Genomic DNA, 25,481 nt, shown 5'->3' on the forward strand with positions numbered 1-25,481 from the left:
CACAGAGCCTGGGCAGGGACACTTACCCAGCGTGTTCACACTCCTTCAGCCCTCTAGTCAGCAGGTAAACATGGGGTGGGCACCACTGGGTGCTGAGACAGCAGTTTCCAACCCCACTCCGCAGCTATTGATCACGAGCGAGAAATCCCCACCAAGAGGTGCTGAGCAGCCTAGAGCAGCTCCTGTTCCCCCCGGAGCTGGAGGTCTGGCATCCCCCTGACTGAGAACACCCATCAAAAGGGCAAGTAACTTGAAAGCAAAGGAGCAGGAAAATGGTAATAAGAATTAAGCAGAAAGGTTGTTTACTAAAGCAAGTGACCTGAAGTGTTCACAGACTCTCAGAAAGCCTACACAAGTCAAGGAGCAGTCAGAAGAATATAACGAACACAAATAAATGAGCATCTCGAGTTGTACCAAATGTCTGTCCAGCCTGGGCTGCAGCACAGCTGCCCAGGGAAGTGTGTAAAAATGAGATGAGTAGACACAATACTTCCCTTAGGCACTCTTCCAGCTGCCAACCACTCTCAGCTCATGGGCTTCCTGAGCCAAATCAGGTTTCTGTATTTTTCACTCCTTCTTCATGGTTTCCTCCTAATGAGGGAGGAATGGGAACAGCCAAAGAGAATAACAACACTTGAGGAAAGCTAAGGTAATACTTGGTATTAATCTTGATATTGGATAATAGAGAGACAGCATCAACATGTAGGCTTCCCATACATAATCTTCTCACATGTGAACTGTCATACTGCTCTTACTAATGCAGATGCATCTCATCTTATGGAAGAAATTGGATCATAGGCTGCTGTCTTGTACTGCAGATGTTTTATGCCTTAACCAGACATTTCAGTACCTGGGATCTTATTACAGAAACAATGTTGGGGGAGAGGGGACAGGACACAAGATTTTCTGAACATTTTCTGGCTGTGATTACCAAAGGGTGGGAAAAAACAGCTCAGCTTGGAAGCCATCAATCTTTGGATTGATATTGGAAGCCATCAATCTTTGGAAAGGATGCTAGTTCATTATGAAAGCCTGTTATTTTGTGGTCTGAGATAACATTTACTTTTTGTTCACTCCTTCACTTTTATTAACTCCTGCTGGTATAGTCCTGTAGCACTTTTTGCCTTAAATACAGTAATATTTGTCTACTGAACTGTGTCTTGTGATGTCTTCTGATGACAGACAGACAGCAATCAAGAAAAGCTGGAGACCAACAACCCAGGCTCACTTGCTTTGTGAACCATGTCAGATGTGCTTCATATCCTTCCTTCCTTCCCACCCCCCACTCCAAAAAAAGAAACCCCAACATGCACTTGTTGACCTGTCACCTGCAGATCTCAACTGAATCAACAAGAAGAACAGACAATTCCACCCTCTCAGAAAAGATCAAGCATGGTTCACAGGGAAGGGGAGGCAGTGATCAGCCGGCAGGACATACCATACACAGGAAGATCACAAAAGCAGCAGGCAGCACCCATCACCTCTAAATGAGGTCTCCAGAGCTGAAAGGTTCAGAATTAAGTCTGGATTCTTTTCTACATTTAAAAACAGTAACTGCTACAGGTGTTGAGGGTTTTGTGGTTTTTTCTGTTTTAACTTTTTTTAACCTAACCAAAGCCTAATCTAAATTACTAAGAGAATTTAACACTGGATTTTGGGGGAGAGTGCAGACACTTATTGTATTTGTTAACTCAGTGGGTATGGTTTTCCCCCCCTTTCTAGATTTCGCTCTCAAACTAGGTCATGGTGATTATACACATCCAGTCTGAAGGCAACGCCTCTCTGCCGCTTGCATGGAGGGAAGGGAAGAGGGAGAAGCAAAGGGTGATGATATCGCACATGAGTACGGTATTTGTATCTAGGCAGAGTGCAGTACACACTGGTTCAAAACCTTATGAGCAGAGAAAGTTGGGCTTTCTGGTTTCTCCTGGGCTCTGCCATTGCCTGGATCCCCAGGCACTTGGTGACATCCATTATTTCAAGAGCTTTGCCTCTGCCAGCCAATGTGGGATAAAGTCAGAAAAATCCTTGTGGATATTCTTATAACCAGATTCTGCTCCTGCATCACCTCAACTGAGCTCAAGGCTTCACTGTACTGGGCATGGTTGAAGTCATCCCACTCCCAAGAACAGATAGTCAAAGGGACTAGCACCATGTGAGGGGAAGGAAAGGGCTTGAGGAGGTGACGCCCCACCTGGTGTCCCTAGCTGCAGCAAAGAGGATGTGAGGGACAAGGCATATTTGTGCCCAAAGGGGGCAGAGCTATATCCTACCCCAGTAATAGGAAGAGGGGAGCAAGACCCAGCTAGCCTGAAGTTGGTTACTGTCTGATGGATGCTGTCAGTTTGGGGAACGGGGAAACAGAAAGAAAGCAAGGAAAAGTAAAGCAAAAGCAAACTAAAGCCTCAAAGGATGAAGAAACCTATCCTTGTGTCCAGCATAATTAGACAGCATGTCACCTCTACAGAAGAGAAAGTAAGAGGTAAGAGAAGAGACGTAAAGAAGACAGCTGTGTGTTTTCAGAATTACTTTTTTTTTTAGCTTCTCATTATCAGTCAAATTTTTCTTGTCTTCCCCCCACCCAGCATTTCACCACCACTGAGGAGCTAGTTTGATGGAGTATCTTAAATATTTCATGCAGCCTTCAGACTCACAATCCTTCTCGTCCCATCTGCTTCAGCCTGGCCCTGCCGAAATCTCAGCAGGCCCATGGCCCTTGGCAGACTGCCTTGGCAAGGGCTCCTTTGACCCTCCTTCCTCTCAATCCACCTCTCTATCTTCTCCCCTCCTGCCCTATTAAGCCTTCCATTTTTCCTTCTCTTCACTCTGCCTCCAGAGAAATCAAGTCCCAAACTGAATATCTTCCTCCCCATTTCCATGCTTCTTCCTCATGATTCCCTTTTATTCAGCCTTCAGCTTCTTCATTTCCTCTTCTATTCATTTTCTGGTTTATTTTCATCCTTAATGAGACATTGCCTGAGGTCAGGATTAATAACCCACATTTGAGACACCCATTAATCCATCAGTAATCAAGTACGGCCACAAGGAGCCCGGCAGCCTGCTGTGCAGGAGGGAGACCCATTGGCAGAGCTGCATGGGGGCCTGGGGACCCTGCAGAGCAGGGGGGGGACAGGACACACAGTGATCAAAGGGGAGGGCAGTCTGGGGCAGGGCTCTCCTAGGAGGGCTCCACTGGGGCAACTCACCTGCAGCAAGATTTGAGCCCTGGTTTTCCCAGGTGAGAGGTGTTTGCCCCAAGCCCTGCAAGCACAAAAGGGAAAGGTTTCTTTTCACTGAAAGAGGCTAAAACAGGAGTACTTCTGGCTGTCATGGAAAGGGGACAGGGCATGAGACAGGGGACCTCTCCATGGAGAAGCAACAGCTTAAAGCAAGGAGAAACTTAGCATGCTGCACTCTGAGAAACATGATCATTTGTTCCCCACTTCGGAGCTGCTCCCTCCAAGAGGGGGGTTTGGCTCACCCAGGAGCCCCTGTGGCAGCTCCATCCTGGATGGGACCCCACCCCACCTGAACCACAGGACAGTCACCCCCAGGTAGACAAACAGAAACAGCTTCTCCCTCTCACTTTATCTTCACTGCCCTCTTCACTCCTTCCTTAGAGATTATTCCTCTATTAGATGCTGAGAGAAGAGTGGCCAAACTGCCTCCTCATCAAACAAGGGGAGCAAAAAAAGGAAGTGATTTTGCAAATGGAGATGGAGGACAACTGTAGGCACAGATGAGTAAGGCACATTCTGGCTGTGCAGGGACTCCTGCACAGGTCAAAAAGACCACAGCAGGCAGCAGGGCAAGAGACTGGGCCATAACCAGAAGACAGGGGTCAGTAAGATGCTAAGGGGCAAGAGCTGAGGAAACAAGATGTTATGTGCAAGGTGAGGGGCAAGACATTGAGGGCAAGAGGCGAGATCTGACAGGGCTGATCCCCAGGGCTCTGCAACAGGGCAGAATGTGGCTCACCCAGCTGAGGGGCTGAGTCAGGGCCAGCAAAGGCACCAGCAGGTAGGAGGTCCAGAGATGGATGGGTCACAAGGCAGCGGGAGGTGGACAGTGGTAAGAAGAGTTTATAGAAGAGCTACAGAACTAAACAAGATAAACGGGGTTAAATTTTCACCTTGTGTCCTTTTCTTGCTCCTGGTCTCTCTAGGTCATGGAACTATAACAACTTGTAGTCAAGGATCTTTTGACATTTCCATTACAGGACCATTAGCTTCCTCTTCAGTCATTTTTGAGTATGTTAAGTAACACCAGACCTCCACCAACCCAGTTCTGCTCCTGTTTACCTTAGTGGGAAGTATTGCCATTAGTTCTGCTGCCTCCAGTCTCGCACCCACACTCCTGACTTCCCAAAAAAGTCCCTTCTCCCTCCCTGCTTTTTTGTTTGTGCAGAAGCTGTGGCAGGTACTCTCCCAGACTCCTATGACATGGGAAAGCAACACATTTTGTCTTGGGTGGCAGATACCAGGGAGGCTGTTCTACCCAACCCACGGCAGGGAGTAAGTTGTAGAGATGCCCAGGCGGTGGAGGGTGCGGGGGCCAAGGAGACCATGTTACAGCCAGAGATGGAGTGCCTTCACTCTGCATTGTTTGTAATCTCCTCGCCATTCTTCTTTGCCTGAATGGTATTAGAGAAGCAACAAAGGAGCTTCACTGCCAGGCACACTCCATGGCAACACATCAGCTTTAAAGACACACTAGCTTCTAGGAGCACTAATGCACTGGCTCATCTTATTCCCCAGGTCCTCTTTCTCACACCTTCTCCATGCTCCAGCCTGCCCAGCCATCCCAGGAGGTCCTCCTTAGCGGTTCTGCCTCAGATGGACAGATGCACAGAGTACCAGTGAAGTATCCGAACTGGAAACCCCCACAATGCTTGGGGGTTCAATCACCTCTTCTCTTGGACCTTCCCCTTCTTTCCCTCCAGCAACACCTGCCCTGTGAGCATCCCCGGAGCAACATCCCACCAATTCACAGGCAGGAGCTAAGCACAGGCTCCTCTGGGAGCTCAGCTCCCCACCTGCAGTCAGAGGAGAAGGCAGAAGATGTTCTGCTTTGTCTCCTCTTCCCACTGGGCCTTCATGAAAGCAGAGAAATGACAACTCAACAGCTGCCTCCCTGTCTGGGGGACAGGGTGGGAGGTATGAGCATTTTAGGGAAAGGAGAATAAATATGAACAAAGCACAAACCAAGCGAAGCTGAAACTCAAACCCAACTTGCCAGCTCAGATTTCGTTTTGTTTCAGTAAGCGCCTGTTTAAACAGAAGCATAAAAACAGCACAGACACAAAGGGTGTCCTTTATGGTATATTCAGCCTGACCAAAACAAGAAAGGTGGCTAAAGTCTTGCAAGAAAGCACCTGTTCCCTTTTCTAAGATTTATACCCCAGTTTGAGAAATCCAAGAGGCCCTGAACCAGGGCTAACAAGCAGAGCTCTCTGGACGTCAGTAGAGTGGTACCAATTTATTAGCCACAGCAGATACGGCTCAAACACTTGAGCACTTACCTGCACTGCACCCAGCATCTTTGGAGGCTCAGCCCACCTCTGCCAAAACAGCGCCTTCCCATCACCAGTCCACAGGCCATTTCCTGGGTATGAACTCCAATCCCTGTCGCACATCTCACTTTTCAACCAAATCACTGCTCACATCCCTCACTGGCTGCCTGGATATGCCACACCACAGGGTGGTGCTCAGGAAGGGCTTGAAGGGCTCCACTCCCACCATCAACACACAGTTCCTTGCACTGGTGGTTTACACTGGGATCCCAACACACCCAAGCCACATTTGGGAGCCGGCTGATTTTAACTGCCTGATGCACTTCAGTCACTACCCTCCCCATCAGTGGCCTCCAGCTGGCCCAAAATACAGCAGCCCCCTAAATTTCCTCCACCATGACCTATTCTCTCATAGCTCCACAGTCTTCCCCCTACACCTTGAACAGTAATACCAAGTTTAAATCCTCACCTTCCAGTTAAAAGCTTTTAGGTGCCCTGAAAGGGCCTCCCTCTTCGCTGTATCCCACCAGCATCACCCAGCCAGATGCACAGGGGAAGGTACAGCAAGTCTCTCCTAGGGATAATTGCAGAGGAAGTCGCCAGTAGGTCAAATATTTACCTAAGCCTCATCAATGCAAATGTCTTCTAATCCTCCTGTATCTTTCAGGGACAGCAAGAGAATGGTGAGTACACCTCTGATGTATGCAGATGCATATACATTAGAGCAATAAAGAACTCGTTTAGATGATTTATTATGTAGTAATTGTATCACTATTCGTCAAATATATTTATTGTGTATATATGATCGATATAAAGAGTTAATAATATAAAAGCAATATATACCTTGCAGTAACAGTTCCTATACTTTCTTCTGTCCAATTCTCAGTGCATTTTGATGGTCTGGCTGCTGCTTGCACACATGTTTTTGCTGAGAGCCACACTGGCTCCATGAGAGTTATCTCCCAGACTGCATCTCAGTGTGTGGATGTTGAGACGAGGGGGGAAGATTGAGACATAACAATCTTGTGACAGTTCATTTGAGGCCTCTCTGCAATTTCCAAACACAAGCATGTAGCTAAGCGCCTGAAGGCACCAAGCATAAGCAGCACAGTTGGTGGGGAAGGGGTGCAGAGATAAGCCTATAAATACAAAGCTCCACTGCTGTTTGGGGGAAGCGGCAGGGTCTCAGAAGTGATTCAGTGGGATGAAATAATCCCAGGTGTAACTATTAAGTCCAGAAAGTAAAGACTGCATCAGATTCTCTATTGGGAATTTCTCTTTGTGTTGCTGAAAAGCTACCTGAGACCCATGAAAATGTTAATCATCAGAAAAGAATAATCCTGTGTCCAGTGGGGTGAGGTGTCACAGTGATGGATGAGGAAATCCTTCACGTGCACAAACAAGAATGGGAAATGCCATAGGTACAAGACAAAGTCTCAAGTGCATTACACTAATCTGCTTAATCGCACTCAAGAAGTACCCAGAGAAGTCAAGTGGCCAGGGAAGGAAATAATCACTTTTATGCTCTCTTGCTAGAGCTGTGTAACCTGACACCTTTGCTTCCACTAGTGGGACCACAGACATCCTCTGTCCTGTGGGGAACGTCCGAGGTCATTCAGCCACGCATCCCCTCTCCTCGTCACAGCAGCTCACATCTCTGTTTCAAGTGATACGCAGCACCTTCCTGCTTTCCCCGCTGCAATGCCCTCGGTGATGGCTTCCCCCAGGGCTATGCTCCTCCATCCCTCAGAAACTCTGCCCAGAAATGCCTCTACAGCAGCACACTCATGCCTACACATACCAGCAGTGAGGACACGCTGATGCTACCACAGCCAAATAAGCCTTGGGCACTTTTATTGCCCAGAAACTTAGGAACGTATCTCCCAGGTTGAGTGCAAGAAGAGGGGTGGGCCAAGTGTCACAGGCAATCTTTTGAAATGTAAAGCTGGAAGAAAGACTCAGCTATCCCAACATGACAAAACAGGGACTGTCAGTGCATTTAACTACACTTCCTAAGATACCTGGTATTTATCTCCACTATGTTTGTCTCAGCAAAGGGGAGATGTTAGCATGGGCACTAGCTTCAGGGCATTGCAGCAGTTCCTCTGCTCTCCCTCCTTCCCCTGCCTCTCCCTCTGATGTCTCAGTGGAAAGGACAGAGGGGGTTTACCCCAGGCACAGTGCTCAGCCTGTCTCCCTGTCTATGGGGAACAGAAGAAAGAAAATACAGGGACACAATTCACGGTAGCACAAGGACAAGGGGACGGAAGGCCACATTCAAATAGGGTGGGGAGAGGAAGAGGAGTCAAAACAGAAACACAGATCAGGCCCCTGCAAACACAGGTATCATTGGCCAATGGAGCAATGACAGATTCCTTTCTGTCCCTAAACTACAGCCGTGCAGTCGTGGCCTGACACATCCAAAATGACTGCAGCCCTGGCATTTATGACTCCTTCTAGGAGTCAAATTCAGCAACACTCAGCTCTGAAGTCCTAGCTTAGTTCCCACCTGAGGAACTTGGGTCACAATTGTCAGGAGTTCCCTGAAGGTTTGAGTAACCTCAAAGCTGCCACTTTCCTCCCCGTCATAGAGGAAGGTCCAAGTACACACTTAATGCTACTTCTGTTTTTCCAGAGCATGCTGAATAGTCCCACAGAGCAGGATATCGTTAGAGCAGACCTCCCCAGTCTGTTCTCCCCCTCCTTGCAGCCCTCAGAGGATGTTCTTCCATGGGAAGTTCCCCTTCAACCAGGAAAGGGAGCGCATTTTGCCTTCTGCAGACTACCTATGATCTAGATTCATGTCTCACACTCAGCCAGAGAATCCCTGATGTGACAGCTCAGGGAAATCAAATGAAGTGCCAATCCTATTTCATTTTTCAGTAAAATAACCCCCATATGGGAAAAAACACAGTTTCCCCAGACATCTGCCACACATTCCAGAAAATGCATTACAGGCATGCCACTAAGTGTGAAAATGATTTTTAAAAGTTAAAAAGCTATTGGATATTTAAAGGATGTGTGACATATCACAATATGCTGGAAATGCATTTTAAAGAAATAACAGCACCTCAAAGATACTGTGGAGGGATGCAATTAATTCTGTGCTTTGAAAAAAAAAAAAGAATCCTGGGTTATGGAGGAAGGTTTTTTTAAAGTACCTACTTTAATCGTTAATTATTGTATTGTAGGGGAAACTTGAGGCTTCAGTGAGAGCTGAACTACATGGTAGAAGGCTGTATGCAGCTTCACTGATAACACTAATTTTAATTAATCCTATCCCAAACTCTTCTCCCTCTCAACACCCAGTCTCATTTGCTTAGAGCTTTATCTGAGTGGCAGCTTGAGCTGAAACTTCCATAGCAGGTATGACTACATTTTAATTTTTTTTGGTGGAAAACTAAGGTGAATTTCAAGAGTTGCAAAAAAAAAAAAAAAGTTGTTTTGTCTGTGCAGACACATTAGAGAGGGTTTTTTGACTAACACTTGTCACTGGATGCTCTGAAACGCTGCTCTCACACTGGGCAGCAGGGTAGCCTCTGAAGACCTCTTTTGCTGATCCTGTAACAATCCCTCCAAACAGAGATAAATTAGCAGTTGCCACGGGAAAAAAAATACCCCATGCTTTGAATATACTCAGGAGAAGCTGTTTTGATCTGACTCAATCCAAGAAATTAAGACAGAATTAAGGATGAACGTGGAACCTCAGTTTCTCCCTCTCCACACTGCCTTTACAACACAATCTTTCACTGCACACTTATACTTTCTTTTTACCAATAGGACTCCTGCATCCACAGGAGATGGCATTCAGTGCAGACAGTGACATGACACCTGTTTTGCCAGTGAGTCTTACAGAAGTTTGCTGACAGCAGGGAAACAGAAATAAGCAGAATTGTAGCATGCAGGCTCTGAGGCAGGGAGACCATTTCGCCCCACCAATCCTACACGTGATGCTCCCATCTCACTGCAGCCTGAGCCCTCCAACCCTGCCAGCCAGCCTTCACTCAGGCTCGCTGCCCCAGCCTTTGCCTTCTCAGCCAGTTTCTTCCCATCCACATCCTCACCTCCCCGACCCTGGTTAACTTGCCCCTCCATTAGCCTTCCCCAGCCCACCCAGTCTCCTCCCCAGGTTGCTCACTCATGCCATTGCTCCTCATTGCCCCCACCCCCCCCAGTGATGGGCAGGCATTTGGTGGATTAAGCTTTCCATCTCCACTCCCTGCTGGCTGCCTGACCCTCTGAACTTATTTTGCTCCTGGCCTTCTCGGTCCACCAATTCCGGTATCCTTCCCAGGCTTTTTGCCTGATCCTGTCTCCCAGACCTCAAAGTAAAATTTCATTAAGGGATAAAAAGAGCATTACAATGGGAAAAGTTGGGCAGCTTTAGAAAACCACATTGCCACCTCATGTAGCAATGAAAACTAAGTCTTCCATTTCTTTGGTTCTGTTCGTGTGCATGGCCCTCCTATGAACTTCAAAGATCCTGCTGAGCAGGAGATGAAGATATTACTCAGCACCCAGCAAGGAAGAAACCATGTATTATCAGGAAACTAGGAAACTGTAGCATGGGTCAGACAATTTGCTATAAGGAAACAGCAAGAAGACTGCTGCCTCCAAAGGCTCTTCCTGTATAAAACAAGTGGGCTACCATCTAGGGCCCCCTCCAGTCACTAAAATCCCAGTTTCAAAGAGGGCTCCAGATAGGAAGACAAGAGCAGTTGCCAGCACAGGGGCTGCTAAGCACTGGGTCAACAAGTATGGAGAAGAGAGGACCAAACCCCAAAGCAGGGAAGGATTCTACTCCATCAAGGAAATGGATCAGAAAGAAGCCACAGGGAAAGGAAAAAGCAAGCAAAAAAATTGCCATGAGGAAAAAAATAACATCCTTCATTAAGAAATATCACAGTTGGCCAGTGGCACTGAACATCAGGCGGTACCACAAAGGCAATATATTATTACTGTCGCACTTCTATGAGCATGTCTTTTTTAATATAATTCTCTTTTGACACAAACACTTTCAAGGCCTGCCCTGAATCTCACACATGGGCAAAGCAGAGCCTGCCAGATTCACCCATAAAACCACAAGACTTACTCAAAGCAAAAATTACATCACGCATCACGAGTTGGTAAATATGTGAACAAAAACAGTGACATAAAAGTTGTAATATATCACAAAGCATACTTTTCTCAAATATGTTTTAGCTTAATTATTGATAACAATGCTTGTCAACAATGCCTACTAGCTGGCAAGTAAATAATCTCTAGTGCACTTTGTAGAAAATAAGGACATTGTCTTCATAGGGGGACTTATTGCCGTACTAGAGTGCCAAGTTCTTGGCTGACAAGCAAGGTGCAGGATACAGGTAGATGTAGGAAGCATCCTTTTGGGTTATGTGAATGATGGGGCAAGGCAGATTTGCCAAGTACGGCTTCGTGGTGTTTCAGTGTGCTCCCAAATAATAAGCAGGGCCTGGAAAGCAAGCAGGGATTTTTGGATCTCTGATTTAAGAGATTATCAACCTCTGCATGGAAGAAAATATTTCTCCACCCTCAAATATTGAGCTCCTGCCTCTTCCATGCCATGAAACAGAACAGCTGCTGTTTGCGACAAACTGCCTGTTTCCATAGGGAGGTTAATATTTACCATGTGTTTTCTTCCCATTCCTTCCCTTCTTGCCTGCTGACGGAAATTTCATAGCTAGCATTACAAGACTGGATTCAGCAGCTCTCTCCTGGATGAATTTGTACTGACGTTAGCCCTTTTCATCCATGACTCTAAGAACTGAAATCCCACAAGAGGCACATTTGGTTCACTCTGCCTCTTAAGACATCCAGTTACTTCAAGCTACAAGCAACCTGAAAGCCCTTGTGGTGTTTCAGCATTTATGCTACTCTGGGAAGGCACTGATAAACAAAACCAAGTTATTAAAGTAGAGATGAAGCAGCTCTGACAAAGATTTGGGGGTCGGGAATAAGGCTGAGACAGCAGGGTTAGTTCAACTTCTGTAAGCAAACCCTTGAGCACCTTGCCCAGATTCCAAGCTGGGGCACAGGGCCAGGAGACCACGACTACACAGCTCCCAGCCAACATGCTGAGCTCACATCTGTCTGCATCTGCCTACAAGAGTCAGCTCTGGTGAACAAGAATTAGCAGGGAGCTGGCTACTTCCCAGAGGGGACCAGGGCCAGCTGCTGAAGTAGCAAATCCAACCTGAGCTGGTCCAGGGGATGTCCACCTGCTAGCACCTGGCCCCACAGAGCAGGGCCTTGTCACTGCTCCCACGGTCAGTACGCTCCTTGTCCTCTACCATCTGTGACAGTCCTGCTGCAATCAGCACAGTACTCCTGCACACTGACAGCTCAGTATGGGGATGTCAGGGATGCCACTTGCACGTTGGAGGGCACAGGGGGATAGGTGCTGACCTAGGTGGGGAATAATGCTCTAGATGGGAATGGAAGCACCCTGTGAGGATGAGGAGGGGGACGAGGCAACAATCCCACCCCACCGCAGCACAGCCACCAAGCTTGGGTCACCGCTTCAGATATCACCACTCTTACATTCAGCCACCCTTCCCTCTTGCCAAGACCACCTAATTTCCCATCACCCTCACTCCTCACCTTGATTCCTCAGTTCATCCCCTTTTTCCTGCCCTCCCATAGCCCTATACTGTCCCTCCACTATGAGTACCCACAGACAGGAGAAACCCACCTCTTTTCCCAGCTAAGCTCTACACATCTCTGCAGAGCCCTGGCCTTTTCCCTGCTTCTAACTAAGCCAAAGAGTTATACCCCCTGCTTAAATCCTACCTTCAGACCTTCCCTTTAGCTCCTGACCATTCCCCCCTGGAAGCCTGTTGTCTGCGATACTGGCTAAGAAGGGCACTCTGCAAAAAGAGCTAATTCAAGGGCAGGAGCAATCAACAGAGACAAGCAGCAAAACCCAGGAATGACAGTGAGGGAAGAGGGGCGGGGGGGGAAGGAGAGGGAAAAATGACAGACTGCCACAGATGGAGAAAGGAGAGGGGAGAGACAGGGTGGCTAGTCACAGGAGGGGCTGCTGGAGGAGTTGCGGGGACTCAACAGCTCCGAGTCACACTCGAGGAGGGGGAGCGACGGCAGCTTTTATAGACTTAAGCACGGTAGGCAATGATGAGGGGAGATCGGGGGAGAGAAAACTAAAGGAAGAAAGGATAAGCAAAGAGTGTGGTTTTGTATCATTAGCAAGGACAGATTTCTCTTTCCTCCTGGATGAGTTGCAGTACATAAGTATAAATGGCACCATTGTCTCGGGGGACAGATGGTCATCCACATCACAGGTCTGCACATCCCCCGTCCCACCTGAGGGAGCTGTTTCCCTCCCCTGATCTGTACTGATGCAACAGGCAGGGAGAAAGCTGGAGAAAAGGGAGGCAGGGATGGGCATCCTTCAGGCAGGAATGTGAGGCTAAGCTCTCCATCTCCATCCCTGCTGGCTGACCTTGCAGTCAGGGCTGGGCAAGTCAAAGCCATTACAGCCGCAGCACTGCACTCAAACTCCAGTCCCCAGACCAGCCAACACATCCAAACACCTATGAAAGGCTACCTCCTTACTCGCTTCACTGGTCCTTGATGGCAGTCAAAGACCAAGCACTCACGCTGATTCTTTCAGATCTATCGGCCACCTTTGATACCATTGATTACAAGGATCTGTTGAGATGCCTGCCAAACTCAGCAGGGATTTGCAGCATGATGCCAGAGTAGCTGTTCCCAACCTAGATAGCCTCCCCTTATCATTCCCCATCAGTTTCTGTCTTACATCTTCATAACCACACTTCGTCTCTTCTTTTACAAGTCCAGCCATGCTCTTATCTGCCTTCCTTGCTCATCTCAGCCCCGCTGTCTCAGCCTCCTTCCCCAGCTGCTGGTCACAACTCTGCTATCCTCTCCAGACAGAATAGAAAACATCCCCCTTGGCTAGCCTGTCCCCTCCTCCAAAGCTTTTACTGAACTGATCCCTGCTTGTTTCAGCAGCGGAGCCCAGAGCACCCCTCCAGGGAGGGGAGGCAGGTATGGCAGCAGCAGAGCCAGCAGCATCCCCTCCCTGATAGAGGAGCACAGTTGACACGAGTACAAACCCATGGCCCAGGGAGCAGCAGCAACCGAGAGCAGGGCAAGCCCAGTACACCAACCAGCTCCATCCCTTTTAACAGCTTGGTGGCACTTCCCACCACTACACAGCCCACCTTCCACTGCCCCCACCAGTGAGAGGCTGCAAACCCCGTTTCAGAGAAGCACACTCCAAACAGGACCTCCTTCGCCCCTGCCCCGTGGCAGGCAGGGAAGCGCAGGAGAGGCAGTAGCATGGAGATGTGCAAAGGACTCACGGAAAGGACTAGCCAAGGTGTGCTGGGCCAACCAGAACCAGTGACCAAAGCGAGCACTGCCAGAAGTGCCAGTGCTTGCTCAAGTGCAAGCTTGAGCCTGGTCCATCTTACACCAGGCTGCAGCCTTCCTACACCTTCATATTCCAAAGACAGTGCCTCTCTAGGACTATAAAGATCTTCCCAGCTTAGAGGCTGACAGCTTGGCAGACTCTTTGCTCCTGTTCTCTCCATAGGTCTGAAATGGGCCAAGTTTTTCACGTGGTCTTTCCTCTTAACCATCCTGGGACCCACTGCAGGCCATTTGCTGCAGAAGAGTTGCAACTCTGTTAACCATTCCCCACCTGAAGCAGCTCCTGTCAAGTATTACACTCACAACACACAGCAAATTCAGCTGGCTGCAGGCCCTTCTCCATGCTCTGGGGTGGGAAGAGTGTCAAGTCCTCAAATAAGCAGCTGGTCAATTTGTTAGTGGTTAATTGCATTATTTAATACACATTGTTATGACTGAACATGCAATTAGATGTCTGATCAGAGTATTTTATAGGTCTTAAACTCAAAATGAGTATTTTTATTGCCCTTTCTATTTCTCAAAGAACCCCCTCCGGCTCCCTCACACACCCTGCTCCAGTGTTCACGAAGGCTGAAAAAGGCAAACTAATGATTTTTCAGAGAGTAAATGGCTCTCATCTCCAAGGCAAAATATATTCCAGTGAATAAACACAATATGCTCCAGAAGGGTTTTTCAGCATTTGTTTCAGTTCAGCAATGCACTTTGCAGAGGGATGGGGAGGTCCCCCAAAGCAGGCACTGCCACCATCCCAGCACTGGGCAGAGCACATCGTCCTCCTCCTCTGGCTTGACACTACCAGGTACCCCCCAGGCTGCCACAAACCACACTGTCTGCACTGGATAACACTGTACTATATGACAAGACCAGACCAATCTTACCAACATAGCCTGAAGGGCAACATCAGGTGCAAATAGGTCTGTTTTCACTAGGTATAGCAGAACAACACTGATTTACAGCAGACGAAGATGTGACTTTCACATTCTACTCTCTCCTGCCTGCTTCCCCACACCTTCCTCATGCACTGACCAGAAATCCAGGGAACATACCAAGATACCTCATAAAAATATGTTGCAGTAAGAGTCCTAGCCCCACTTTCCTGAAGCACCAGGGTATGGAGCATTTGCAGGTCCTTTTTGCTTTTGGCATGTACTGGGGAAACGGGGTAGTACAACATACACACAGGAAAAAAAAAAAAAAAAACACCACACTTTCCTAAACCACAGTTTCATCTCAATATTTTGCAGTTAGCCCTTCCTCCAGCAGTAGGAATCTATGCTTCAGTAACAGAGAAAATGCTCAGAGCTTTGCATGAAGACAGTAGGGATGCTCTAAGAATTTTTTTAGCCTTATTTCTGATTTTGTTAGACCCTATGGACATTAAAGCTTCAGACAGTCAGAGCTCTGGTTTTGTTTGTGCTGTTGTCCTGTTTCATTTCCAAACCATGGTCTTTGACTTCTCACTATAAAAAACCTCCAGAGAATAAGCTAAAGGGATGGGAGGCAGTGAGATATCCTGTCTCAGCATTTGTGCATAGATACACAGGGCCAGCTTGCAAGCCAGCCAAATTTAGACCTCATCCCTTTACATCTGCCCACTTGCCTGGAATTGCGTACATCTTGCATACACACAACCCAGCCCATTTCTTACAGATCGCAAGCATGCAAATCCCCTTCAAACATATCCATCCCTTGTGTGCTACTAATGACAACGCACAAGTTTAAATTCCACTTACACCATGTCTGACTGTGCAAATGATCCCTCTAAACTTCCCATTGTAAACGTGCACATCAAATAACCCACGCTAATGACACTGCCTCATAACTAGTTTTAAAGTCCCAACTATTTGTGCAGGTCCTGAGCACTATTCATGCTCCTCCTTCCACCTGCCTCTGCCTACCAACTACAAGCAGAAAACAGGGTTTCTATCCCAGGAAAGAAGCTGGAATTTACAGAACTACTTTTTCCCAATCCAGAGTCCAGGCAGATGGTATGCCTTTCCCGCTCCCTACAAAACTATGATTGCCCAATATTTCATTATGGAAGCATTAAACTGTTCAGACTGCACCATTTCCAAAACCAAACCTGGTCCATGCATTCCCCTTTGCCTCCCTCCATAGCATCTGGGGACCCAAACAGCAGAGCAATCCCAAAGGCAGCCCAGGATGCCAGCCAGCAATCCCTGCAGCCCACTATCCAGAAACTCCCTCTTTAGTAAAGAAGAAAATATAGGCACCTCCAGAGATCTGCTTTGCCCTCTTAAAGGAGGCGTTAAGTTAAGCATGCCGAATTTCCTGCTACAGAGGGCAGTCTGTCAAATATCTGTGGAAAGAGCCCGGATGCCTGGTTTTCAGACAGGTAGAATTAGATGGGATGAAGCCCAGCCATCTTCCCAAGAGAAGAATTAACAAGGAAGTGAAGGGTCAGTTCAGAAGCATAGGAAACCACTGCTTTTAAAGCTCATATTGTTAACACAGAAGGGGAGGAAAGTAGTTGAGGATAGATTGGTCCTGGGGACATGGCCATGTTGGCCCGGTGCATGCATTGCCTTCTAATATTAATCAAGTTTATGGACATTTGGTTTATTAAAAGTCACCCTTATTTGCTAATAGCAAACTTCATTCCACCAGTATGGAACCTGGCAGAGTGGCAGAAAACACAGCAGGATCTAAAGCAGGCTTGCCTCCTTTTAAAGCTTGAAAAGCATTCAGCATATGCCCCAGGGAAACACCAATGCCACCAACACCCCATATCCACTGGAGAGCTCTGGATCAGCTCAGTTTCCCATGCAACAAGAGCAACTGTAAAGTTGATTTAGCACAGTGTGGAGAACAGAGAGGTTAGATAACCTTTTACAGAAAAAAAAAAAAATAATCATCTTCCACTTCTTGGATCTTGGGTATACAGATATATCTGTTGGCTGGAAGGTCTACAGAGCTGTGCAATCCACAGAAATCAATCTATTCCTAAGGGCACAGTGGCAACATCTGCCCAATTACCCAGAATGATACAAAGCTGTCAAGTCCTCAGATAAGCACCAAACTCTTCACTTGTCTTCTGAGCTAGATTTGCAAAGAGAGACAGGAGACATCTCTTTAAAATGGAGAAGCAGGAATAACACAGGCATTTTAGTGTTTTCCAGGTATGCACATAAAAGCTGATACTGCTGACCCCAAGAGTGGAAAACCATGATCCCTAGGTCCTCAAGAATGATGAATGCTGCTTAAAATTCATCAGCCACTCAATTTTTGATGTATTATTATACCTTCTGGTCACATTTCCAAGCTTTTCTCTACCTACTACAGAGGCAGGAACCTTTCTTTTTTTATTTATGTATACACACATACATATAAAGAAATGCACACGCATAAAAAGAAAAGTAAACCTCAGAGGATTACAGGAGCTCAGGCCTTAAGACAGACATCAACTACTACAAGACCCACAATAAATTTCCAGCTGGTGTTTGCTTATTAATTAACTACATCCAGTTGTTATGAAGACTGCATCCAAGGTTTAACTGTACACAACAGCTTAAGGCAGAAACAAGTCCAACATATTACAGAATCTGCACATAAAATTTCATTCACACAAAAACAAATTGCCCAAACTGGTATTTGACCAGTGTGTCATATATAACACACCTATTCACCAAAGCTTATTATCGAGCAAAAGATTTGTTGGCCCCTCAGCCATGTGCATCACCTGAAAAGCAGTGGTTTTGGCAGCACAGGGTCCCCATGCACCATGGCATCACCTGCTCAATGTCACCAGGAGAAGTGCCAATTACCTACCCACACACACATCATTTTCTTTGCCCCTCCAGCATTTGACTGTCCACTCTGCTCCCACAGGGCAGTGCCAGCCTGAAACACCACTATCGTTATTAACAGCCATCCTATACTCAGTTGGCTCGTACATAAATATCTGTGGCACCAGGCAGGGAGGAGGTAGGGAATAAATATGTAGGTTTTCCCAGTTCCCCATCAGTATGCCCAAGGCCAGTCCTGTTTCCTTGCACACCAAGCACATAGCCCAAGCCAATACAGCTGCTAGTACAAGTTACAGGAAAGGTATCCCCAGAAGCACAGTAGGACTTTCAGGGACAGGTACAATAGCAAAGCCCCTATTTTGAGGATCTTTAAAGCTAACGAGCTACGAGGTAGCTCCTCAGTGTACACAAGCAGTCATACTAGCTTCAAGAAGGCCCCCTTGCTCTATACCCCATAAAACACAGCTCCTGCTACTAAAACTTAAGTGCGTATCTAAGCTTTTGCACAACTGAGACCTGACTTGCTGCTCCTACACCACTGAAATCAACTGGAAATGCAACACTTTACTACCTGAGAGCAAAACAGAAGCCCAAATGGCCAACACACTTCACAAATGAGGGAAGGGGGCTGGTGTATTACAAAAAGCAAGAAAATGACAGAGTGGTGAACTGCAGAGCCTATCTCGTTACTGCTACAGTTTTAACATTGATTTTTTTTAATGGCACCCTTCGCTCTTGCTTTCGCTGTCATGTCAATTTTATAGATTCAACAGCAAAGGGAGGTCTGGGCCTCCTGGAAAGAGTTTCTCTTTTAAAGAAAGGCTCAAAGGACAAACTAAATGTATTGCATTTGACCCTAGGGATAGATTAAGTGTAAAGTCTTTACAGAACCTCAAGGAGTCAAACAGCGATGCAGACATCCAGGCATCTCTCTCATAATCTTCTCATAATTTGCAAAGTGCATCAGGATCCATTTGTAAGGCACCATGTGGCATGCCCTTTATTTAGTCCAAAACGCTTTATAAATTCATAAGATGAATGCTACACAGTTGTTCTGGAAACATGTTTTCACACTTTTCACCCTATTTCCCCTCTGAGCTTGACTTGAAATCCTATTTGACATGGAGTTTAGGTTTTATAAATGAAAAAAAAGAAAAAATCTTACAGCCTCTCTCATAACCATACCCCAAATATTGACTGTGTTAACATTGTAGCTGCAACAGCCCCATGGTCTGCAACTCCGAGCGACCAGCATTCTGCCTGTTCATCAAAACAGAAATCAACCAAAACAAACTGTTTGGGCAGGTTGCTTATGTGCTGCATCACACCAGACTCCCTTCCAACAGGCACGCTTACCAGGTGTGCATCACATTGCGTACCCAGCTGATTCCACAGCAGTTATCTGTATCTAACAAGGTTGAGCAAGATTTAAAAAAAAAAAAACTGCTCACCAATAAACTAGGGCAATTCAAGCATTCATTTGCACTGTACGTAAAGCCACCCCAGAAATGTGTAATCACCTAACTTCAAAGTATCAGGCTCCTTTTCACCATACAGCACAATGGCAAAAAGCACAGTAAATAGTCCCTTCGGGGACAAAGGCCATAGTTTCACATGGAACATAGGTCCCTATCTTAATAAGGGGTTAGGGTCTACAATTTTTTTGCAATAACAGCATTACACATTTATATGCTAATATAAATCCAGAAGTGATTTAGAGCAGGGATATAAGCAATTCTTTCTCCTCTTACTGCACTGCAGCAAAGGAATATGGCAGTTGTTTAATAGCACATAACAAAATTGCAGGACTGCTCACGGATGGAAAAATAATCTTCAGGGGAGGGGGGTTTAAGTAGGTAGAATGCAATTACCTAAATTGAAATTTGGTGGTTAATGACCTTGTGCTTACAAAAATTGCTACATAGTCCTTAATGATCAGAGCTTCCATTTTAAGTCTCATTGGCAGTACTTCCGTAACAATGATCATGAAGCTGTGGCCTAGTAGAAAGTCAATGAGAAGATTAACAGGCTTTTAATTAATGCCCCATCTTTTTTGCTGAATCTTCAGGAAAGGCCAGGTGTTGCCCTGTGTCCGTGACTCAAGCCTGCACCTGCTCGGCATATGAGCACTGGAGACCCAATAGCCCAATATAACAGGGATGAAGCAGATTCATATGAATTTTTAGAAGACACGATTTTACTTTCATAGAAGCATCCCTTACAAAGGTGCTCATTCCCAGCCAGGAATGAGACCACGGTGAGCAATCTGCCACCAGGCCATGGAATTGTACTATTTCTATGGTGCTATCAAAAAGAAAAGAAGTGTGATGCCAAGAACATATGGTTGCCTGCAAGAAACCTTCAGGGTGTAGAAACAATCTCTCATTTGAAAAAATTATGGGAACTACTTACTGCATGATCCATTCACAATGAAGACCACAGGGGTACGGGGGTGATCAAAGGAGGAGATAAATCTTCTCTACTCAGTCTCTGCTTTTCAAATAATCTCCTAACTTCACACAGCTGAGCTGAACTAACATGTCTGAAACAACCCTTTCAAAAGCTTTCCAGCAACCCCACCGTTGCCCTTCACCCTGTGTCACATGTAGCCAGGTGTAGTGTCATTAACAGGTGATTACATGAGGCTTTTTCTTTCCTTCTATAGCTTCTACTACGAAAAAGTCCTTTTCAGAGTCAAATACCACACATCTGAAAGTTAAAAGACAAGTAACATTTAAACACTAAGATGGGGATATAGTGCCAAACTCCTTGGATAACGCAGCTCCAACACCTTTAAACAAGCTCCTTGCTATGTACTAATCTGGAAGGACTTTTTTGACTGACTTCTTAGCCAGAAATAAGTACAGGCACTTCTCTTCTTCCCTCACCACCTCATTCCCCCTTTCAAGAGCAAATCTTCATCCCAAACCCAGGCTATTTCCCTTCTCTCATTTTCTGAATCCAGCCTTTGCATTGAGACACAAATCTTTCATGCTTTGCTCTGAGGCCACCACACGCTGGGACAAGATTCCCCAGACGTAATAACTAGTGCAGACACACAGTGATTGAAAAGCCATGCATAATTCAATATGAAGTTTTAAAATTTTAAGGAAAAAGGAAAACAGAAAACCTAAGCCTCCAACAAGTTCTCAGTCATAACCTGTGCTTGAGACTGTAACACCTTTTTAAGAGCTTCTGAACTTTAAGACAAGAGCTCACAGCTGAAACCCAAACCTTTTCCTACATTTGAAATTGAAACACATCTCCAGATCCATCAGCCATCTAAGGTCATCTGTTATTGCTGACAGCACCTCAGGACTTCACCCAGGGTTTGGCTCTTGAAGCTGAAAAGGCTCTTAGAAACATTTTGTGAGTTTCTACTGTGTGCCTAGACACTCAAATTTAATCTAGAAGCCAATGCATCAAAACCGTAACAAGCATTCTTATAGATAATACCCACCAAACTAGGAACTAAGAAACTTGCAGGGAGAAAGTGTCATCACTTGAGATTTCCAGCCAGAAATAGGTTGAAATAAAACTTTAGACCAACCTCTCTGACGATTCATCATCTCCTCTACTTCCTTCCCATCTGAAGAGTCCCACAGTCCAAAGGGGAGCAAGTGTCCTCCACCTGTTTTTTTATATTGCATCAGGCTCAAGAGCCACAGAGGCCATTGCTTCCTAGCAGCCTCCATGCTAATGAGTCATGCAGGTGGCCACCATTTGCACTGGTGGCTTGCAGGGGCCTCCTTGCGATCGAGGCACTGAATGTGAATGGTGACACACACCTCTGATCACTGACCTCCCGAGCAAAGAAAGGACACACTCACATCCCGGAGGTCTTCCCTAGCGCGTATGAGGCTCAGCATCAAACTCTGAACATATTTCCCCATTTGTTCCTGCCTAGGCATCATGGCAAGACATCGGCAAGACAGTGACGTGTGCCTGCTGGGAAGGCAAGGCGTCACCTAGGTGACCTTGCAGTCAAGGTCCAGGAGTGGTGGTTCCCTCACCAAGGGCAAGATGAGCTCTCACTAAAGCCTGTATGCTCAGAGGGAGGAGGCACCTCTGCCATTCATGGCAGCCTGCTGACAAGCCCCTGGGCTAGCAACCCCACTCTGTCCCAGGGTGGAGGCAAAAAGGGAGCTGGGAAGGGGAAGAACAGGCCTTCCTAAAATACCTCTTCTCACCCCTCCCCTCTTCCCTCACCCAGCCCCCTGTGACTGGGGCTGTCAGCAGCACTCTCTGAAGTCCCCTCTTTCATAATCAGCTTCTTTTGATCACACACTAAAACAGCTGAGGTTCTGTTTAAACACAAGCGAGGAACAAAGCAGTTTGTTAAATATGTAGGAAACTTCATTCCTTACCTGCCTGGTGCCCCGGGAGGGCAGGGAGAGGGGAGGGATAGGGCAGGAAGGAGCGAGAGGCAGGGAAGGAGAAGGGGCAGCTCAGAAAGGATATGGGTTGCACACCATTTTGATGCACCAGTTCCTTGGGCTGGTGGTCTGCTTCAAGCAGAAGAAGACAACCGGGGCCAAGTCAGGGTAGGGGACATCAGGGTCTGGTGGGGAGGTGACTTCCTCGTCCTCACCCAGCTCCAGGGAGGACGGCGGCTGTTCCAGCGGCATTTGCTGCTCCGAGACACCCAGATCCATGGGCTCCAGCGGGCAGACGGTGGAGTCATGAGGGGGCTGTGGGCTCACGGACCAGGTGGAAGGAGGCTGGGGGACGTACTCTGCCATGCCAGCTGCAAGCGATAACCCCTGGAGAGGAGGGGAGAAAGAGAAATGAAACCCACGTGAGCAATCAGCAGCAAGAGCACAGCACGCCCGTGCTCTCCCAGTGAGTTCAGAGCAGGGGAGAGCCACAGGACCAACGGTTCTAGCAATGATAAACCACGGTCGCACCTTGTGCTGAAGCAATCTCAAGCAAAACTCTCTGGTTTAGCCCCAGCAGTGCAGTATGGCTGTTTCTCTATGCCAGCAGTGCGAGCGGGACAGCTTCTGTCAATATTTCTCTTTTCTGCCAGTCCCTTTCTCCACTGAGACTCTTCTGGCTAGCCCTCTCCATCACTAACTATTTAAATCATCCCTGTAGCCCCTGAGACCCCCTGGCACAGTGCTGCACCACCTCAGGTGATGGTGCCAACTCTTCTGGAACCAGCCTGAGCACCTTAACATAGCACTGCACTCTGGAGTGGCGTGGACCCATCCTGACGCAACGCAGCCACCATGCCCTTGCAGTCCCTTGTGCAGTCCTGCCAACCCCAGGTTCAGCTCTGCTGCCCCAGGCATGCCCTCTCCCACTGAGGGATGCACTGGGCTGGCCTCATTCCACACCACTTGTTGGGCAGGCTCCTTCAGACCAACTCTGGCAAATGCATGTCAAACCCATACAGAACAGTCACTCACTCAAACAGGGAGCTGCAACACAAACTAGAAGTGGGATTAAATGTTAAGCACTATTTACTGGAGCTGATGGAGCTCTCCTTTGCCAGGGCAGTGGAAGCACCACGAAGACAGGTTGCAAACGTTATTCCATTAAGCAGAATGGTCAGAGAGTGTGGGTGGGTCTAGGAAGAGCAGAAGAACAGGTCTCACGCTCGGTGGCTTGGTGGCACTGCTGAGCGCCGTGCTTTTGGTAAAGAACATCACTTTGCTGACTGGGTGCACATAACAGCTGCCTTGTTCTGGGAAAAATGCAAAGCCAAATGTTGTCCATTAAATAGCACAGTGATGCTCTTAGAGAGAGAGAGAGCTTGCCCAAGGACTGCCAAATGGAAGCCTGATGGGTGCTTTTCTCTCTTCACCTTGTTGACATGCTCAAGTGTCTGGAGTGCCCATGCTACCAGTACAGGTTTAAAAGCCACACAAGAGCCCTCAGACACACCACAATACAGACAGGGCTGATCAGCAGCAGGAAAGGATGCATCTGTCACCAAGATCCACAGCACAGACCTCATCTCCTTGCATCCTGGGCATAGGTTATCCTCCCAGACACTCGGCTCAATCGCCTTCACTTTAGGATCACACAGCCCATGCATATCTCTGCTGATGCTGCTCTGCCTTGGCATGCTGCACCCTTGATGTTTCAGCCCAAGACCCCTTTGATGCCCACACTGCTGGATCCATGACCTCCAGTGCTCCCCACAGCACTGCCAGGTCCGGCCAACCTTTCCACCTTGGGCTGCAGTCCCCTTTTATCCCTGCTTAAGGCCCTGTAAGCTCTGCCTATCCACCCTGTTCTCTCAGCTCCCGGCTTCCATCAGGCACTTTGATCCACAGCTTTGCTTGTTCTTTGAGGCTTGGTATTTGTCAGAACAAAGAGCAGCAAGCACAGAGGTTTAGAAAGCAGACATAGTGTCCCTTAGGGGATAGCACGGAGACTCTTTGAATTCATTACCCCAAAGGCCTGCAGTTATTGGAAAGAAACAGGTATTGTGTCTCCTGACTGGCTTTGGGATGCTGTTCATAATTTTTTAACCTCTGTGACAAAAGTGGCAGCTCATCCTTCCCACCATCCAGCACCTCTGTTTTCACTTTCACCAGGTTTTTAATTCTAAACACCCATGCAACTCCTTGTACTACCTTTTCTATTCCCTGTTCCCACCAGCTCCCCATTGCCTGCTCTGAGCTGGCTCCCTTGCAGGCTATTAACATGCGGTGGCTGAGCCCAGCTTCTTTCCTATTAACAACACACAGGAGAAAGGTTAGCAGGGACAGCCAGGAGGAATGACTTATTACGGTGCTCAGAGCATCCACCCTGACGAGGGCATGACAACTCCAAACTGTGACGTAGAAAGCTTCATAATTAACAATAAAACAGAGTAAAAGGAATGGGAGAAACAAACTCATCATCATTTCCCTGCTTTTCCTCCGAGCAAATCTTCAGGGCCTCTTCTCCATCTCACCACTGCCAGAAGCATCTGGGACTTTGGGATGCAGCTCTGCCCACGTGAAACACATGTGCACAAATCAGGTAGTGGCTGCATCACGGGCAGTTTATCGCTCCAATTTGTGTAGCCCACAGTGAGTCATTAAAGATCATACGGACACAGAGCCAGGTGAATCCCTTTGGGAGTCCCGAAGCTAAATACAGCCCTTGAATGACAGCTGCCCCACTGGAGATGTAACACCCCTTTCCTTCTTGAGATTAAATCCTGTTCTGCCCCCCAAACCAGCCCCAAGGCTGTGATCACGGCTTATGTCCTACATTAAGCAGGATTCATACACTGTGTCAAAAGAGGGATAGGGGAACCCCAAGCAGTGGGGCACTTCCAAGCTCTTTATGCAGAGCCAGTCCTCCTGTCTCATCTTCAAAGGGGAAGGGAGTAGTTTTCCTGCTGGAGACAGATCCAGGATTCTCACCACTACCAGCTCAGATGTGGAAGTTGGAATCAGATATTTCCGCTATTTTGGCTAGAATGCAACATATGCAATGCTGATATTTTCTCTAGGGTTGCAATTATTGGCCTTCCCATGCTGTAGCGTTGCTGTGTAATTTGGTTGGAGTGAGCCTGCTACAATATTTCAAGCCAGGAGAGGTCCTATCTAAATCAAAATGACCAAGTGGAATGAGTTTGGCACACACACACATATGGATATATGAAAAAAAAGTGCTTCAACAGAGAGGGTTCATACGCAGCTAAAATATCAATAAAACCAGACAAGATTATAAGACCCCAGAGCTTGCCTTCGGGATGCCTGTAAGCTCCCTCCCCTTTGTGCAAGTGCAGCTTACTGTGATGAGGGCAATACTAGAGGACGATT

General features: G+C 47.2%; 1 protein-coding gene across 1 annotated transcript in view; it reads right to left on the reverse strand.

Moving 5' to 3' along the window:
- Positions 1-22,268, reverse strand: part of CACNA1I (calcium channel, voltage-dependent, T type, alpha 1I subunit) — a 166,232-nt gene extending 143,964 nt beyond the window's left edge. The window contains exon 1 of the mRNA XM_009887170.1: positions 22,174-22,268. Coding sequence (XP_009885472.1) covers positions 22,174-22,187 — 14 coding nt within the window. The 5' untranslated portion in view covers positions 22,188-22,268. The remainder of the gene's footprint in view (positions 1-22,173) is intronic.
- Between the last annotated feature and the right edge of the window lie 3,213 nt (positions 22,269-25,481).

Source organism: Charadrius vociferus, unplaced genomic scaffold (assembly GCF_000708025.1).
Source record: "Charadrius vociferus isolate BGI_N301 unplaced genomic scaffold, ASM70802v2 scaffold346, whole genome shotgun sequence".
NCBI classification, from domain to species: Eukaryota; Metazoa; Chordata; class Aves; order Charadriiformes; family Charadriidae; genus Charadrius; species Charadrius vociferus.